The sequence below is a fragment of the Apus apus genome, chromosome 4 (genome assembly GCF_020740795.1).
Source record: "Apus apus isolate bApuApu2 chromosome 4, bApuApu2.pri.cur, whole genome shotgun sequence".
NCBI lineage: Eukaryota > Metazoa > Chordata > Aves > Apodiformes > Apodidae > Apus > Apus apus.
In genome coordinates, this window is record NC_067285.1 from 58328025 (window position 1) to 58347007 (window position 18983).

Below are 18983 nucleotides of genomic sequence, written 5' to 3' on the forward strand. Positions count from 1 at the left end.
AGGTTCCTGGCAGAGTCCTCAGAGCCACTTTCCCCAGCGCAGATCCCGGCTCACCTGGCAAAATAGGTGCAGCCCGCGGGGCTCTGCCCTTCTGAAAACAGCCCGGGGGAAAAGTATAAACTCTGATCTTATCGCGGCTGATGCTATCGCTACGGCAGGTTTTTCTTCAGGAACTTGTCATAATGTTTTCTTTTCGGTAGTTTAGACAAATATACAAGGAACTTAAATTTCTACAACAGATGAAGCCTCATTAATTAAAGAGGCCTTCTGAGCTACAGTGGATTAGGATTTTTTCCAAGGGGCATTTTCTACAGCAGCTCTAGTCACCTCTATCAAGGTACAGTAACTTAAGCAAAGGGTGGGGCAGGGAGGCGTTAATGCTTGAAAGCAGGCTGTGTTGTAAGCTTGTGTCTTAAAAAGACGCAGACACTATTTTTAGTCTCTCCCCACACTCACAAAAGGCATTATAAAAAGCCTTTTTGTTTTTAAGACCATCAGCTAAACTAGCATCACAAGTAGGATGTAAGAGGTGTAGGCTTTAAGATGCAGGATTTATTTCATGTAACCAGCTCCTCCTTTTATAGGAACCCAAATAAAATCTCTCAGATACAGAATTAAAGGTGTAGTCAAACCAAACCAGAGTGCCTACTCACAGTTACAAAAACAACCACTATCAAATACTTGAAAACAAGGGAAAAAAAAAGGCAACCTGAATGAATATATGTTGTATGTTAATGTCCCAAATAAACCAGGTAACAGAAATGTCCTATGTGTTGAACATGGAAAACAAAAACGGAGAATAATGCAGATCTGTAAGACTTTTCTTATGCTAATGTAATACAAGGCAGAACATTTTAGATGGGAAATACAATACCAAGCTGTCTTTTCATTTTCTATTTATATCCTCTTTACCATCATTAAAAAAAAACAACAAAAAAAAAAAACAACAAGGAAAACACTACAGAAGGAGCAAGCAAATGAAAATTTTAAGACCCATCTCACGCTTGAAATAATTTCAAAAATATTTCAAAAATACTTCAGGACGCAGTTAAAACGTGTGGTATCACAAGAAAATTACGGTTGTGGTTAATTGCTTAGATAAAATTATAATTCTAGGAATCTGAGAGCATTGTTTTTTAAAAAAATAAAATATTCCTTGATAGGATTTTATATTCCCAGCTTTCAGACCCCACTGATGCCATTTTTTTAATACAGACAAGAGCAATTTACTCAATAGGAACAAAGAACTGAACTGGCGCTTAACACACAAGGTACTCTCTACAGACAAGCAGAAAACTACTACTTCTTCCAGTGACTTTTTTCCCCCTTCACAAAGAAGGGGAACAGTTTACTATTAAAGCAGATATTTAAAAAACACAAGACCCATCACTGTGCTTAAATTGGGATACAAGATTTACCAGTCATGTAATACTTTTGAAATGTTGCTCTAACACTGTAGAAAAACATTCAAGTGCAATCTTATTAAGCTAATCACATGATATACTGCCTTTGAAATAAGAGTTTTACTGAAGATCACTAATTTTAAACAAAACACTAGTAATCAAGTAACTCGGAGCAATTAAAGTTTGTAGAAATTAGCGAGCCAGTTCAGAAACATATTTTAAGAGGGCAATTATGTTTTCTGCTTAGGCACAACAAATAGCAGGCCTTTTAAAATCTGTTATAGAATAATACAATACAGAAGCGCTGAAAAACTTAGGAGGCTAGGGAAGTTTAGTTACACTGGCATTATATAAAAACAGGAAAGTAACACAAAGCATTTGGGCTAAAAGCTTTGTTGAACTTTCCAGTATTCACACAGGCCTGTGATTCAAGATGTCTTTATTTGAGATGCCTCCCTGGAGCTTTATTCAAAGCAAGCTAATTAACATTCAAGGAGGGTCAAATTGTGGGAGAGGGAGAAAAAGGAGAAGGAAAGGAGGTGTCATCTACCTGAAGTTCAGTAATATATATGGTCAGTCACAAACTTATTAAAGGAGGAACACTGCGGACCAAGAGAGGTAAAGGAAGTCAAATGAAGAATTAAAGGTCTTGGGTAATCTGTCATCATCTCTCAGAGCTCAGGGTCAATGATCTCTTACCTTTGGGTCGATTTTCTTAAAACTGGGATCTTCTTCATCCACCTCAAAGTAGAGCTCAGAAAGAGTGATGGAAAGAGTGCCTTTCACTACTACTGAGGGTGCCAAAAGCTGAGCTGGTGTGCTTAGGGCAACTGGACCTGCCAAAGAGTGAAAACACCAATAATATTCAAAACAGAAAGAAGCACGAGTGCAAATTATTTGCTTTTTAAGCCTAGAACATTAAAATAAATAAAGCAAAGAGCGTAGCTCTTCCTTAAAGAGCAAAACTCTTTTCTATCCCAGAAAAGAACATATGTAATAGATTTGCAGTGTCTATGTGCTGCTGAACACCGAAGCAGCTACAATTGCAAACTGATGTATACATTGTACGTGCCAGAGCTGGCTTTAACATGGCAGTATATAGTTTTTATTCAGACATATTTTCTTTCCAGAAAATTCAGGAGTTGCATACCTTTGTAACATGCAATAGAGTGCACACATGAACACTGGAAGTCTTACGTGAGATGTGTTCTTTAGGTACCGGAGAGTTTCAATAGCTTTCCACAAAGATGAACACAGCAGTCAAGAGTCAAAGTTGTCCAACTGTAACATGTTCCCTCATGGATGCTAGAAATTTACTGTTAAGGTTACACGATGTTATAGAGCCTAAAGTTAAATGTTTTAAAGATGCTTTTGATTCCACTTTAAATATTGTTCAAGGATTCCATGCAGTGTTAGTGTAGCTCAGGGACTGTGGGAGTAAACAGCTGGAGGGTTGGTTTCCAACTGAATGAATTTTTATTGGAATAATCACATCTCCACAGGGCTTATCACAGGGACAAATCAGACTACTACTGAAAACAATAGGTTCAGCATAGATCTGACAATGCAGAACCTATTATATAAACTAAGGCATACAAAAAGAAAACAGGTTAGGTTTGTCATCCAGCTGATTAAGAGGTAAGGAAATGAAGTTACTTGGCTGCTGTATTATCTGACTTTTGTAAAACAGTGAAAGATATGAAAGTGACAAAGACAATTTTGTTTTAATAAAGCATCTATAAATGAGATACACACGTTCAGGTAATCAACGTGAGAATAACTGACAAAAAATTCAGATGAATTGTCATTTCCATCGATTGTTAGGAGGGTGATGGTCCTTAATCTCGCATCAATCTCAATGTGTGCCACTAGGACAAAGGAAGAGATGCTCTGCTGAGATCAGAGCAGCTTTGCCCTCTATTCCCAATGTACAAATACATTGTGTTTGCAGATGGGCATAAGATAGCTGTGGAACTGCCATGATTTCCCAAAGCTCAACCCCACAAATGGATGAAATAAGCAGCTATGTGTTCTTTTGCTGTCTCCCTTTGCCCTCTGTACATTAGCATGTAATCCAGAGGAGAAATAACATTTTTTCAATCACTCGCAGACATTCAATTACAGGGCAAGCAGACAGCTGCAGAAGCTGGGGCAGTCCAGGTCCTGTGGAAGACCCCTGACAATTTCCACTTCATTTCTAACCCACACCACTTTATTAGTGAGGATTACTTCTTAATCCCATTGCCATTGTCAAGATTATATAATTAAACTCCCCTTTCACCTCTATTACAGTATGAATGTATTACTTGAATCAATGAATGAATAATAAAAAGAGAAGGGAACACAGAGAAGGCTGTTCAGAAGGCAGCTTGTTCTAGGAAGGGGAAAAAAGATTCACATACAGAAGATGCCATTGCATTATTCTCCTGTTTTCCTACCATTTTCTTTTTTCATTATGCTGCATTTTTAACTTCACTTTAAAAACAAATAAAAAGAGTGTAATGCAGCTCAGGGATAAGCAAACTGCCAATAAATAACTTCCAGTAATTTCAGTGAATTATCATATGTATTATATGTGTCAATGTAAGATTACATTACTAGCTTCTCAGGGAACCAGAATTAAAAAACAAGTGAAATTTGCCTCTAAAATACTTGTATATGGGATACCAGTTGAGTAAGCAGAACACAGAGAAATTTGCATTTTCTCCTGTAAAGAGCACATTCTTCAAATAACAATGGAGACTCTATAACTCTCAGTCTCTTAACTGAGGGGGTTGGTGGTTTATTCTGTTTTTACATTTTGAACTGCATAGCAATGGACCTGCTCCACTCAGGTGGCAACATCAGCAAAGGTTGCATGCGACTGAGTAAAATTAATAGTTTGAAGATGGGAAGTATTGTTTATTCTTCAGAAAGAAGTGAAGTCTAGTAAGACTATGGTCTGTGGAGAAGGGCCTTGCATGAGGGAATGACAGGGTTTAAAGGAGTTAAACCCAGTGAGCATACAGATCCGTGAAACCCAAGCAAATAACCAGTAAGTACAATTTTGTAAACTTAGGAAAAAATTACAGCTCTCCAAAGCCTTTAATTACAGATGACTTGGCTAATTGTCCACTGGGTCTAATGATTTGAGGAGTAGAATGAGGTCAAAAAGAAAGAAAGGAAGCCCTTTTCTAGGTAGACCTACTTTCTCTAAGGAACGTTCCCTAGAATACAGACATCTACTGCATAAGCAAGGAGGTTATAAAAGCCAGAGAAAGAAAACGCACAACTCTCCTCAAGTAAACCCTCAGTATCTGAGGTGCTCAGAAAATCATCTTAATGACCCAATTATGGGAAGGAACAATTTATGGGTGTGTATCCCAAAACATGATTCACTGCAGAGCAGGGGTGATCAGAACTAAAACAGTAAAGAAGCTGAGTAGAAAATTAAACAGCTGAAGTTACCCGTTAAGTTCTCCACTTCTCTTTCCTCCATGAATGACATGATGTCATCGTCGCCTTCTAAGAGAATCTCACTTTCTGAGTTCTGATTTCCTAAAACTTGACTCTTGATGGACTGCTTTCCTTTAACAAGTATATCCTCATCAGGAGCTGAAATTAAAGAGAGACACACATTGCTGTCTGTCAGGTCTCAGAGGCAACAGCGACAAGTATAATAAGTATAATTTACTTCTTTTTTTTTTTAATAAAAGTTCGGGGGGAAAAGTGATTAGGACTAGCTGTGGGAAGTACCTGTCTTAATCCTCTAATGTTAGGATGCATCTAGTTTTAATCCTATTAAGCCTGCTCTAAATGATCCAGAACTCTGCACCGTTTAACTCTATTTCAAGTGCTTATGACAGAGGGGGAAAGGATACCACAGGCTCTCTTCCCCACAACCTTCCTTCGGAAACTGCGCTCTCCTGCTGGAAGCAGATCCCGAGTGCCTGCTGCGTGAACCTGCCTCTCACACCCAGGGTTCGAGAACCGCTTTGTCCTGGCAGCAGCGAGCCCACAGTTCCCCCGCCGGACAGGGGACCACGGCCGCAGAGAGACAGGGCGGGGGACGGTGCCCGGGGGCCGCGGAGGCAGGACTGTGCCCGGGGGCCGCGCTGCGCTGCCGGGACGGCACCGGGGGCAGTGCAACAGGCCGGCAGAGGCGAGCGGGGCAGCAGCTGAGGAGGGGCAGCGGGGCCGGCCGGGGCGCTCTCTTGCACCGCAGCGCGCAGCCGGACCCCGGGCAGGGCAGCGGCGGCAGCCTGGGGGGAAATCCCCCGCGGGCGGTCTGAGCTCCCCGGGAGCGGGGGTGGCGGAGCGGCCGCCTCCCGGTCCCCGCCGCTCCCGCGAGCGAGGGGGTCAGCTAGGAACGACGCGTGGGTTTGGTGGGGCAGGAAAGCACACACTCTGCCTCACGAACGCGGGCGAGGAAAATGGGGGGGGGGGGGGGGGGCGTGGGGAGCGGAATCACACAAAAAATCAGCCACCCGATCAGGGTTGGAGGCAGAGAACAGCGTGCACCTGCTTCCAGGAGGCACAAAGAAACGATACCTGGTCCTCGCAAGGGACATTTCTATGCTCAGTTTGAATTTTGAATTTTCGGAAGGGAAGTACACAAAGCGCTCGTTTTACCCTGAGCGCATGTTTCGCCCTACACGGGGTAAGCGGGCAGGGAGAGGTGCCAGTGCCGTGCCCGGGCAGTGCCCCCCGCCCCGCCGCAGGGGCACAGCCCGGCACCGCGGGGCTGCTGCCGGCAGAATGCCGCGCTTCGTCTCGGCAGGGCTAGGTCGAAATCCGTTCATTTAAATGACATGCTCAAAGCAGCAGGAAAGGGGGGGGGGAAGAGTCGATCACTCGTTCTACACGTAAATTACCACTTGCTGTGGTAAACGCCAAAACTCAGCAGTGTCTTGAGTGTTGTTTGGGGATTTTTTCTTAAATTGAAAACAAAAATACTATTTCTTTAAAGTTAAATTGAGAATACCCATGGAACAGCCGTGTTTGAAAAACATTCCCCAAACACATCAGGACCAACTAACTTCAGCACACTGCTCCTTGCCTTCTCTGATTGCTGCCATACTTGAAGTTCCACTGGCTTCCTTTAAAACTATGTTAATCTGCAAACATTTACAGAAGGCAGCAATTCCCCAGTGACAGCATATAAAGTTTAAATTGTTTCAGTAAATATATGAACATAAATTGCAAATAATACTTTGTAGTTAAGTGGAAACTATAAAAGAAAAAACAACAAAAAAAAAAAAACAAAAAAAAAAACACCAAAAACCCTAAACCATGGAATACCCTGCCTTTGTGTAGGCCTTCAGTTTACAGAAAAAACCCAAACAACAACAACCAAAACCCAAAAACGCACCAAAAAACCCCACAAAGAAAAAGAAGCTTAACTTTCCATACAAAACAAAGTGCAATTTATGCATAATCCTCTTCCCCCAACCAGTAACTGGCACTTACAAGCAAGCCTCTAAAAATAAATTATTGTAAAGCTTTAACTGCATTGTACAAACACAAAATTTACTTTCTTCTAAAATGTGCTCATGTAAATAATGATAAGTCTGATTCTGGAGTTGTTCAAAGTGAGTTGAAAACCTTCTTGTCATGGAAAATATGCAGCTGATACTTAGAAAGGTTTTCCTGTAATTAACTCCCCCTTGAGGATTTTAAGTTAGCAGCAGTAAAATTACCAACAGTATACTAATATACACCACATGCACTGTTATTCAGTGGCTGACTAGCATTCTCTTGAAGATCAAAAAAAGTCAAATAGAAAAAAAAAATCCCAGGAATAAAGTCAAAGATAATATTTTCTCTCTTTTTTTTTTTATGTAGGCAAACCATAGTGTTGTTGCAGAAAAACTGCATGTATTTGCCATTTTTGTTTCCTTCACTACAATCTGTTTTATACTGAAGATGCTATTGCAAACTAGCCTTCTACCTATTGTAATTTAAATTGCATTGAGAGCCAAGGTCATACATAGCATAACTTGTCCAAAATACTAGTGTGTCCTTCAGTCTTTCTTCTCATCTAGCATTAAGAAAAAATCAAATCAGAACAGCAACTTCTAAGCCAAAGATGATTGAAGAAATACACACTTCGTGCCTCATCTTCATTACTTATTCAGATTTTATTTCTTTCGCCAACTATTATACTGATTCAAAAGCATACATCTTATGTAACTGCCTTTTTCAATAAAATATTTTAGACTGCAAGTTACTTTAAACTATTGTTGTAAATTGTTGACATTTCTTTGCATATGATGTTAGTTACCCACATTTCCTGACATGCCTCAAACATGTATACACACAGGCACAAGAAGATGCAGAGCCTGTCTACACATCTGCAGATCCTTGCTACTGGAAGGCAGTAAGACATCACACTCCAAACCAGAAACTGCTTTTCGTGTGCTGAGTTGAATCAAGCACTACACAAGCAACCAGCACACACATGCTCACATCTGAATAGAACCTAATATATTCCACAAGGATTCACACATTTTCTGTAGATAAAGCCACTTATGTAGATAGGCCATGGTCTGCTTCTCTTTCTATATTTACTGATTAGATATACCTACGACAGATCATGACATGTGACATATTAGGTTCTCATGTATGCTTATGGATATATTGCACTGGATTTTGTATTTCAGGTCCCAAACCCTGCTCTGTCATCTGCAAACCCAGACTGTTCTCTGCCAGACCTGACTGTTCTTGATGTGACTGGAGCTGCCGGCTCCAACCCTGCAGATCTAAGCATACATTCACATGCACCTTTTCAAGATCAAGACCTCAAGGTGTGGCCTATGTATTGTGCAGGACATAACAGCCTGCTGGCAGAGCAGTTATCTAGCCCAGCAGTTTCATTATTATAATTCATTAGTATAATTCCACACAATCCTTCTCAAACTGCTCTGTAAGACCCAGTTTTTCAAGCAGCTTTTTGCAAATACATCTCTGCATCTGCAGAGTCTTATTCCAGTTAAACCTCTGGAGCACTTGGGTGTAAAAAAAATAGTTTAGCTAATGTTTCTGAACAAGCTGAAAGCATTCATAGAATGACAGATTATTTCAAAATGTTTGTCTGCAACTTAATCTTACACGTGAAATACAATAAAAAAAACATTAGGAAAGTATCAGAGAGCAAGATACATAAGACAGTTACTATTACTTTTTTTTTTTCTTTATGTCTGGTAAATATGTCAGGAAAGGTGATTCAGTGAAAAGATGCATTAAAAAAACCCTCTTACTATTTTTTTTTTTTAAGGGCTCCCAGAAACCTCCCTCTAGTCTTCCCGTTTGTTTAAAAAGACAACAATGGAGAAAAAAAAATTATACCTTTACATCACAGCTTTTAAACTCCTTTTTAATTCCTTGAGTCAATTGCAATACTATAGGTGATCAACTGCTCGTCCCTTGCAGTCACAAATCTCTAAACTCTGCCTATTGCCTTAATGAAAATACCACAGACTGTTTTAAGCCCCATTTTCCCCAGTTTTTAACAAGTGTCAGTAAAAAAAAATAATAAAAAAATCAGTTGTTAAAAATCTTGATAAGGTTTCCTAACAGCTGAAGATTCTCTCACAAGCTATTTTAATTGGGGGCCAACCTTAATATACCAACAGGTTTAAAAAGTACTCAATGTTTGTACTTGCACACCTATATAACTATTTTTGTTTCATTTCTGAACAAAGGATGAAAGGAAGAACAGAAAATAATTAACTCTTTCCATCCCAAATTTCTTCTACCAAACCACCTTCACCTCTCTTTCCTTCTCCCACAACACACTACTAGACTGACTTTTATAAATAGCCATTTTGGAAGGATTTTTTTTCTCCTTTGAAAAATTACCTAAAGCCTTTTTCTTTTTTTCCCAAGCAAGTTAATGTGAACTTGGGAATGGCAATTAAATTGTCAGAATTAAAAAATTTGTTTTTAACTAGAAGGTAGCCAGAAGTGTAGTCATGGGGCTGGTATTGATTGTCTGAACAGAGAGCATTAGTCTTCAGGTATTTATTCTGCCACCTCTGCACCAGAGGTTCTCCTTCAAATCAAATCAATCCCTGGGAAAGATTGGTTCTTGCTACTAAAACGCATAACTAGGCTGCCACAGAGCTCACCATTGTTGTTGTTCTCTCTAGGTTTTACTGAACAATATCTCGGCTTCTGATTGTTCCTGAATAATTTTCACAGTTGCAAATTGTGATCTCTCCCAGGCAGTGAGCTCACTGGGGTAGAGAATACATTTGGCTTTATTGAAAAACATCAAGAAATTGATAATTTTTATCTACTAAAGAAAACTGTGCTCAAATCCATGCTTTCAAGCACGGTTACTGCAAGAGGACTTTTCCATTATTTATGCATTATTTTCCCCAGTCTCCCTTTTGGCAAAATCCCATATGCCCAATTTCGGGTTTTGCGTTTGCTATGTTTTGTTTAGAAAAAAAGCTTAAATAGACAGTAAGAACCCTTTTGTTCATTACTTTAAAATGCTTTTACTTCAGCAACATGTAAAATAGAATAAAATAGAATAATTAATTATACATTACTGATACGCAATAAAACTTCAGAGCAAATATGCTGCAGATTCTAAGGATATCTACATGATGAAAACGGGCCTGAAAGTCCAGTTCCAAAAATCTGAAAAAAATTAGATTTTCTGACCTGAGATTGGTTAGCATCAAAAGTTTATGAACAGAATTCAGAAACAAATTGACCAAGTGGCTTGGTCCAGTTGACTCTTTTGACAGTTGTACCTCCTGAGACTTAAAGAAAAAAACCCAAACAAACAAACACAAAAAAACCCCAAAAGTACGACATGAAAATACCCAACAACCTTTGTATTCCTACACATTATATATAGTTTCCAGTTGAACCCAAATTTGTTCTTTGGTCATGTATTTTGCATCTTGCTAGTGGAAGCTCTTGGAACAAGACAGTCAGATAGGTAGGCACACTCAGGCAGGCAGTAATTATCTCTATTTGCAGAATCACATTAAACAATGACTTAAGATAAACTAGAATATTCACTGGATAGATAAAAGAAATAGAATGGCATCAGATAACAAAGGCAGTATGCAATTAAATTCTGAACAAAACATTTCAAAATGTAAATATAATAAAGCCTGTTAAGGAAGTAAAGTTCTGAACAGAAAGGCAGCCAGAAAACAATTAGCTCCACTAAAATTACCAGGGCTAGGTACCAGTTATGTCTATTAGCTGCCTGTGAAATAGGGCTCCTTTTACTCGATCTTCTTTTGTATTGACAAAAATTGTAATCCTGTTAATTAAGAACTGAGTATGAGCCATAGCCCTTGAAATATAGCACAGTGAAAATATCACATCACAATGAAAGACAAGTAATTGTATTAGTGCGTGTTTACTTAAGGAGGAATTAGTTACACAAATACAGATAGAAGTTCTAAACAATGTTGCTGTAAAAATATTTTTCAGTATACTGATCAACAATATTAAGATTAAATACAAAAATATTAGTAGGATACATAAAACTGTTACAAGATCTATTTAATTCTAAGTAAACAAATATCAAAGGGGGGCAGTTGTTTCTTCATGGAGTATTAAACAAAAAGAAACCTTGTGCCCTTAAAGTCCATGGCATACAAACAACACACAGTATTAAGAACAACAAGCCCCAAAGCAAAAAGTGGGTTAATTAATTCTACATCTTGCTCCTCTTTCTATAGTCAAAGAGGTAGGGCTCTACGAACATTGCTTTCAGATCACTTTATTGACTATTCTCTCTGCAGTCATTTATTTTAGAGGACTGATGTCACATTTGGCATTATATCAGCTGACATATTGTAGACATTTTCTCTCAGAAATGGCTCTTTAAGGCTGAGTGCAAGAGGTTAAGATGCCTGATGGAAACTAACTTTATGACAGTGATGTTCTATATTCATACAACAGTCTTAATAATTTTAAATTAGCATAAAGTTTATGCCTTCCTATATGTGTGGGTGTACATGTGCATATATTTATGCAGTAATTCACAGGCTAAAAAAAGAAAAAAAACACCTAAATTTCAATTATTCTATTCCATGACACACACCTTCAAGGTGAAGGGTACTTAGCTTTAATTATAATATGCAAAGTGGTTTTAAATATAAGAAAGATTTTTCTGCCTTAACAATGCATCTTCATTAGATCACAAAGACAAAATTCTAGACTAGAATCCAAAGTTCACTAGCTTTGGGATGTTTTTTTGTTTGTCTCTTTGGTTTATTATAGAATTCTAAAACTGATCATTGTATTAGTTTTGTAAATTCATTCCACCAGAACAGACATAGCAGCATGTAGCTGAGTGATCTCTGATAATAAAATGGGGGGGAGGGGAACTGCTGAAAAATGCAAGCTCCTTTTTTAAAATCACCAGGTAGAAATCATCATGACCATTTCCTGTTTGAACAATACATTTCAGTATTTGTTACTATTTCTTCCACATAAAATTCTCACGGAAAAACTTGAGGACTTAAACATAAGTAAAGGTCTAAATATGGCTTAGCTTGAGAAGTGTTGTCTTTCTATCTGTACCAACAGGCAGATATGTGCTAAGGGTAAGTGAAATAATTGCTGCGGATTTCCGAACAGGAAAGATCTTATTCAGAAGTTACTAAAGCATAAATAGGTAATTTACTGCAAGAAAGCATGTCCAGGGTTTAATGGCAAAATTGCATCTACTTTTCTTCTGCTTAGTGAGAACTGTCTTTGTAATCACTGTATGCAAAGTAGGCACAATGTGCCAGCTCAACTAAGGTGTAATGACGAGGCTTAACAAACACCAACATGGCTTATATGAAGTAACGGTCAGTTTATCTTTGTATTGACCGTGTCTGAAATGCAGTGACTAAAGCCTTTGGCATTTGGGACAATTTTCCTAGCATTGCACAGGAGTGAAGCTCTAGCCTTCACTGCCACGTACTGTAACCTGCTGCTGTTGGCAAGAAGCGGATTTTACACTGACCATGTTCTCCGGCTGCTTTTAGTGTCGCTTCAGGATGTGTCGATCCGAGGGGGTTACGCACAAATCGTCGCCGGCGCCGCAAGTCATCTTCCCAGTAGTCAAGGCGCCAGAACTCACGAGGACGACTACAATGAAACAGAGGAGCCACATATGTTAGCAATTATCAAACAGCATGGTAGCGCTGAATTTCTGCATAAAGCTCTCCTTGTTTGCTCTCCTTTTACCTTTTTTTTTTTTAACCTCCCCCCTTTCTGCAATCTTTTACTTAGGTATGTCCTTGAAAATAACAATATCACCTTCCAGTCTAAGGAACTCCTTTCCCTTTTTTCTTGGAAGGTGAAATGAGCACTAAATACATCATTTTGAAATGAATTGCTGACAGTGTGATCAGTTTCCCCACACTCTAGTGGCATGTGCTCCGATTTCAGCCTCATTTCAGCCTCAGCAGGGCACCTTTCTCAGTGACTGCATTTATAAACCAGAATAGGGAAAAGGCTATTATAAATATGGTATAGCATTACCTATATTAATCAAAGTCTGTCCCCCTTCATTTTTCTTCCTAATTTGTGCCTTTTTGCACAAGGTCAGTAAATCATATCATGAATTCTTGGTCCAGAAAGTGTTAACTTTAATGAATACCTCAGTTACATGGTTATGTATGTGATAATAAAATATTACTCTGTTTAGATGTGCAGGAATTTAATTAAAATAATCTCTTAAAATATTCATTACATTTAGCCCCTGAGGCTTAGAACAACACAAGAAAATGCATTTCTTCTCCATTTACTGTTTTTAAATAAACCATTCCAGGAGAGTGAAACAGTAATCTATTTTCAGGCAAATCAGATTGGATTTCTGGTTTATGTAGTTGTGTTTTTACATTTAATTAAAAACCACATGTTATGATGTGTAATAATTGCTATATTGAAGGCATACTTTTAAAAAATGACACCTAGAAAAAGTGTATATCAAATTCATTATTTTCCATTGTATGCTCCAAATATACGTAGATCTTTTTAATATGGTCATATATACATGCCAGTTACTATCTTATTAGATGATCATGACTGGATGCCACTGGAAAACACTGTTTTAACCAAGAGAATGTACAAAGCCTGCCAAATTCAGGTATAATTAATAAACAAACAGAAAATGCCTGAAGCATAGAATAGCCATGATAGCCGAAAAACCTGTAATCCCAGATTAAAAAACACTGATTTTGTTTGTTAACATAGCTAGTATTAAAACAATAGATGAAAATGCATATATATTCCATTTCTGGTCCAGGAGCTAATAGAAAACAGAACTGTCAACAATGACAAACGAATAACCACAACTAATGTGGAGATCACGTCAAAAATACTTGGTACAAAATTCTTAGTTTGGAGTTCTAAAGGCAGAAATCAGTTTTATTTAAGGCCAATCAGGGTTTCAAACCAACATGATAACAAAAGCCAGAATCATTTGCATAACCCTATTCTCAAACACAATTTGTAGACATTAAAAATCAAGACTAAAAATAATCTTATAAAAATGGAGAACATCTTTGCATTTACCTTCATTAAAATTCTATGCCTTTTCCTAACACCAAAGAAAATGCAGTGCTATTCTTCATGATCTGATTTCTTACGTTCAGAAAAATACTGAAGTATTGGAACCAAATGCCTCACTATCTTATTTTCACACTTTGTACGTGCTACTATCATGCTAAAATTTGAATGCTTTGATTACAAAATGCAATGGCGTTTGAATAATTAACTAAACAAAAAAATAAACCACAAGAAGACACAGGTTTATTCAAAGGTCAATTAATAACTTAAAATTCTCCATTAGTGATTATAAAAAAAAAAAAAAAAACGAAGGCAAAACACAGCTGGCTATGTGCATGCTTTTGATAGTCATAGAGCATGGATAGGCACTTCATCATTCTGCCTTCCTACATTTATCTGTTAAAATTATTATCAAATATCAGCCAGGATGCAGTCGTGAATCACAGACTGCTCCTCGTCTTCAGGGGAATGATACAATGAGGGTCTATTCATCAGTATGGCAATCAGCACAAGTAATTAGTTCCCTAGACTGAGATCTCCTACAAAGCTTATTTCAGTCTGCACCACAAACATATGACAATGAAAAGCTAATGGAAGCTGCTAAAATTTGTTAACCTCTTCTGCCATCAATCCTTCTGGTATTCTGTGCTGCAGTATTATGCAAAGATGGTAAATTATTAATTTCTCGTTCATCTATCTTTCTACAGTTTTGATAGAATTAAGTGATGCCATTCTTCTGGATAACAATTACAATTACACTACATTACAAAACTATACTAAAATTATTAGAAAACATAGGTAACAATGATCAGGTGTGAAGTATTATCCTGAAACATAATGTATCTTTAGTCCCCTGTTTTCTTTAGCGTATGAAATTTGCATAGGATTCTGTCTCCTCCACCAGAGCATTGATTCACAAACAACATTTTAACTATCAGAATGTCTATTAAGGTATTTATAACTATTGGCAAAGAGTGTATTCTGAGGTTAAAAAAAAAAATCCACTCTCTATACACAGAAAAATAACCAACAAATACCTGCACAGCCCAAAATAATCACCCATGTTGCTGTCCAATTCTTACAAATGAGTAATTTTTGAGAGCAGCTACTGGGACAAATGCCTATTAGTCCTGATATAAGCCAGTATACTTTACAGCTACTTCAGAACAATGAGCTTACTAGCAAGATCAATTAAACACTGCAGTCCCATCCCCAAAAGGCATTGCTGTACCATGCAGACTTTGTGCCTCTGCAGCCAGGGGGAGACAGCCATAGATACTGCTCTGATTTGGGCAGAACTGAAGAATTATCATAGAATCATTAAGGTTGGAAGGGACCTTAAAGATCATCAAGTTCCAAGCCTCCCTGCCATGAGCAGGGAACTCTACCACTAGAACAGGTTGCACAAAACCTCATCCAACCTGGCCTTAAAAACCTCCAGGGATGGGGGATCAACAACCTCCCTGGGCAACCCATTCCAGTTCCTCACCACCCTTATAGTGAAGAATTTCTTCCTAATATCTAACCTAAAACTCCTCTCTCACAGTTTTAAACCATTACCCCTTGTACCACCACTATCTTCTCTGATGAAAGCCCCTCCCCACCTTTCCTGTAGGGCCAAGTGAGCAGATTTTGGGAACAGCATAGTGCTATCAACTACAGGGGACACTTGACAAAGGAAGTACCCGGCTCTACAATAAAGGCTGCCATATGGACTGAAGGTGCTATATGGACTGGATCAATGAACATAAGTACTCAATTAGTGTAAGTGCAAGAGCAACATTCCTCAGGGGGCTGGGGATTTATGAATTATAAATCATATGATTTGCATGGATTTGTCAGGGCCCCATCTAACATGATACACACCGATTAGTGGTTCCTTGGTAACAATATTGACTGAATAGAAACAAAGCTTTGATACTAAGTGTTTATTCAGATAGCATAACCATTACATTGCTTTATTTTTCAAACAGTTCCCCCAAATTACCAGACTATGTACTCAGAATTTATATAAAACCTCTCTCTTAATTCCCATGTAACTAACTAGACTTTGTACAAATTGTACAAATATGAGATGAAATACAGGATGACCAATACAACCTATATTCTCAGGACTTAGAGCACGTCATGCAAAAGAAAAAGGCCATTCACTATGGTCAAAGGAGAAAAAAAAAAAAGCGCTAACATATCTTCATTCCAAGAACAAGAAACCTATTTTTTCTACTGGTTTCAAAGAACAGCACAATTGGAAATAAAACATACCGAATAGTGTATTAGTTTTATTCTGGTGTTATATCAAAGAAGTTTCAGGAGTGGGAATTAGGTATTAGTCCTCATACCCGTAGGAGATTTAAATTGAATCAAGCAGCATAACCAGAAAATGATGTGAGGATCATGTATTTGCTGAAGAATTACATCTTGTAATGCCTTATCCGTAGTGTATATCAAGATACTCTGCTAACCTATACCGCCACAGAAAAGAAGCAGTCCACTATCCGCTAGAGTGGATAGAAAAGGGACTTTGCAAGGTGGGGACGTGAAAAGAAAATGTAAACCTACAAAAGCAGTAGTTTGAGAGTCTTACGGCTATATTTGGGCCACTAGTGAATGGAGAATGGATTTTAGCACAACACAGGAACACCCATTCAGATCCTTAGCTTAGTGAAGTACTAAATAAATAAACACAGCACAGAAAAAAGAAACAAAGAAAAGGAAATAAAGGTGAAAGCAGCATAGTGTTATAGCAATCATCTGCAGAAACAGAGGATGACTAGAGCTCTAAATGACCTCTTCTATCTAAAAGGCTATCTAGCCTTAAAGGCAAGAAAACCCACTCACACAACAGACAATTGCAACAAATTTGAAAGCAGATGGAAATTAGCGCGTGTATGCCTTCGAAAAAAACGTGTTATGAAGACTCAGACTAACAGAGTCTGCTATGAGTCTTTGCACAGTCTACTGTTTAAAGAAAAACAGTTCTTCCTCAGCCGTATGGCAATTATGTGCATTAAGCACCCATGTAAAACATCAGTCAACATGAATTTTGTGCTGCTAGAAACTACTGCAGTGACACGTCTGGAAAGAGAGGCTGTTTCCAGGCCACAGAACAAGAACACGGGTGATCATGACATAAGCACAATGCCTCATTCACATGCTCTAAACCTATGTGAAGATACCAAGGTAAATTTCCAGATGACATACTCCTCATTGGAACTCTAACTGTGGAGTTAAGCAGGTAAGTCAATCTCCAAACCTAATCAATCCTTGGTCTCTCCACTAAGACCATCAGCAAGGCAATCAATCAGCGATGGCAACTTCTAACGTGCAAATGCTCAAACACAGAGACCTGGACTAAATGAGCTTCAGATACAACTAAACACAGAGCGGCAATAGCACTTACTTATCAGTAACAAAAGCATAGATATGAAAGGAAACCTGGAAGAAGGCAGCTCTACAATTTCTCTGTCACTGATGGCAAGCATATCACAACTCCCGGTTTTAATTTATTCAGCACTTTGGTTGCAGTGGCTCATCAAATGCACAATATTGGGTGCTGCTTCTAAATTACATAGAAGAGCAATCATAGAACACAAATAGTGATGCCCAATTTTAAAGAAAAAAATACACTGGATTATTTTAATGCTGCTCAGGAACACTTCTTGCTCTACATCTAGACAGCTTTTGCTTCCATGTAAAATACTCAAAGAACTCAAGCCAGACATCTGCTGCAAGATACAAAAATATTTTTCTCCAAAAAAAAAGTAATAAGCATTGTCAATGCAAAGATAAAAGGGTTGAAGTTCTAGAAAGTTCTGCAGAAATTTTGATGCTAGCAGACTGCAGGGCATCGTGTCATGTAAGAGACTCCTTTATTCTGCAAATTGAAATCCATTGCATTTTCATGCAGCTGGATGTCCAAAATATTAACTAAAATCTCTCATATTTCGCATGTAATATGTTCCACTATCTGACTCAATACAATGCAATTTCAGAAAGCAAGTAAAATATTTTCTGAAATCTTTCAACATTCTTATAACGAGCTTTCACAAACTGTGATCTAAAAAACCACCAGAGAACATTCATATGATTAGCTACATGTCTGTAAGTACTAATCTAAGAAATATTTTGTGCACATCCAGCTGTAGTATTGATTTGTAAGATAATAAAAAATATCTAACATATTTTGGAAAATAAAACGTTAAGTTTAAAAACTGGGAAGCAAACACGGAAGATGTAACTTGGCAATGAAGTTCCCAACAGCAGCACCAGGTTCAGTATTTCATGCAAAGGCCCCAAGCACAAGTGTTTGTGTTGCCATGCAATAAGCCTAAAGAGGAGTACTGATACAGCAGGGAAAATGACTTTTTCAGTAAATCAGGTTCCTGATCTGACTCCCAACTTTGTATTACCAAAGCACAGAGGAAAAGGTGTTAAAATTGCTACTAAGATATTTGGCCAGCTACACTCTATCTCAGTGTGTGCATTTCTCAGCTCTGATAACACTAAAGATCAATTAACTCCAGTTAATTGTACTGAGATCTTCAGAAATTCTACCTACATTACCTATATCTTCTTAAATGGCAAAACCAGTTACAGATCATCTGCTCTCCCTCACTCTCCCAGTTGCATTCACATAAGCATTTGTGCAGCCACACTGAACTGAGTTGCAGTAACAATCTGGGCTTACGAGGCTTCAGTGTTTTTATTTTGTTTTGTATTAGGAACCTGTTTATACTGCAGTCTCACTACCAACTATGTGAATAAAACTGAGGGAAAGAAATGTGCAGGTGAGGCGAAGGAAGGAAGGAAAGGATGAGGAAGAACATCTTTGATATAAAAAAAACCATAAAATGTAACAGTACTCTAATACTGGCAGAGTCTGTGGAAAGCACGTTATCTTCATTTTCCCCACGCATAGACATTCATATTTCATTGAGTTTCAGACTACCAACTTCCACAAATGGAAATAATTGGGAATCCTTAAGCAAAAAACATCATGCACAAGCAGGCTTTTAATCTCTGTCATAACAAAGGCCCAAGGCCACCAAGTGCAACTTCTCT

The 18983-nt window shown here is 38.2% G+C and overlaps 1 protein-coding gene across 3 annotated transcripts in view; it reads right to left on the reverse strand.

Annotated features, from left to right (window-relative positions):
* The window catches only part of LRBA (LPS responsive beige-like anchor protein), a 406974-nt gene that overhangs the window by 186681 nt on the left and 201310 nt on the right, over nucleotides 1–18983 (reverse strand). For all 3 annotated transcript variants that reach the window (XM_051619696.1, XM_051619697.1, XM_051619695.1), the window contains exons 37-39: nucleotides 12373–12497; nucleotides 4851–4997; nucleotides 2103–2239 (exon numbers count right to left, since the gene is read on the reverse strand). In XM_051619696.1, coding sequence (XP_051475656.1) covers nucleotides 2103–2239; nucleotides 4851–4997; nucleotides 12373–12497 — 409 coding nt within the window. The remainder of the gene's footprint in view (nucleotides 1–2102; nucleotides 2240–4850; nucleotides 4998–12372; nucleotides 12498–18983) is intronic.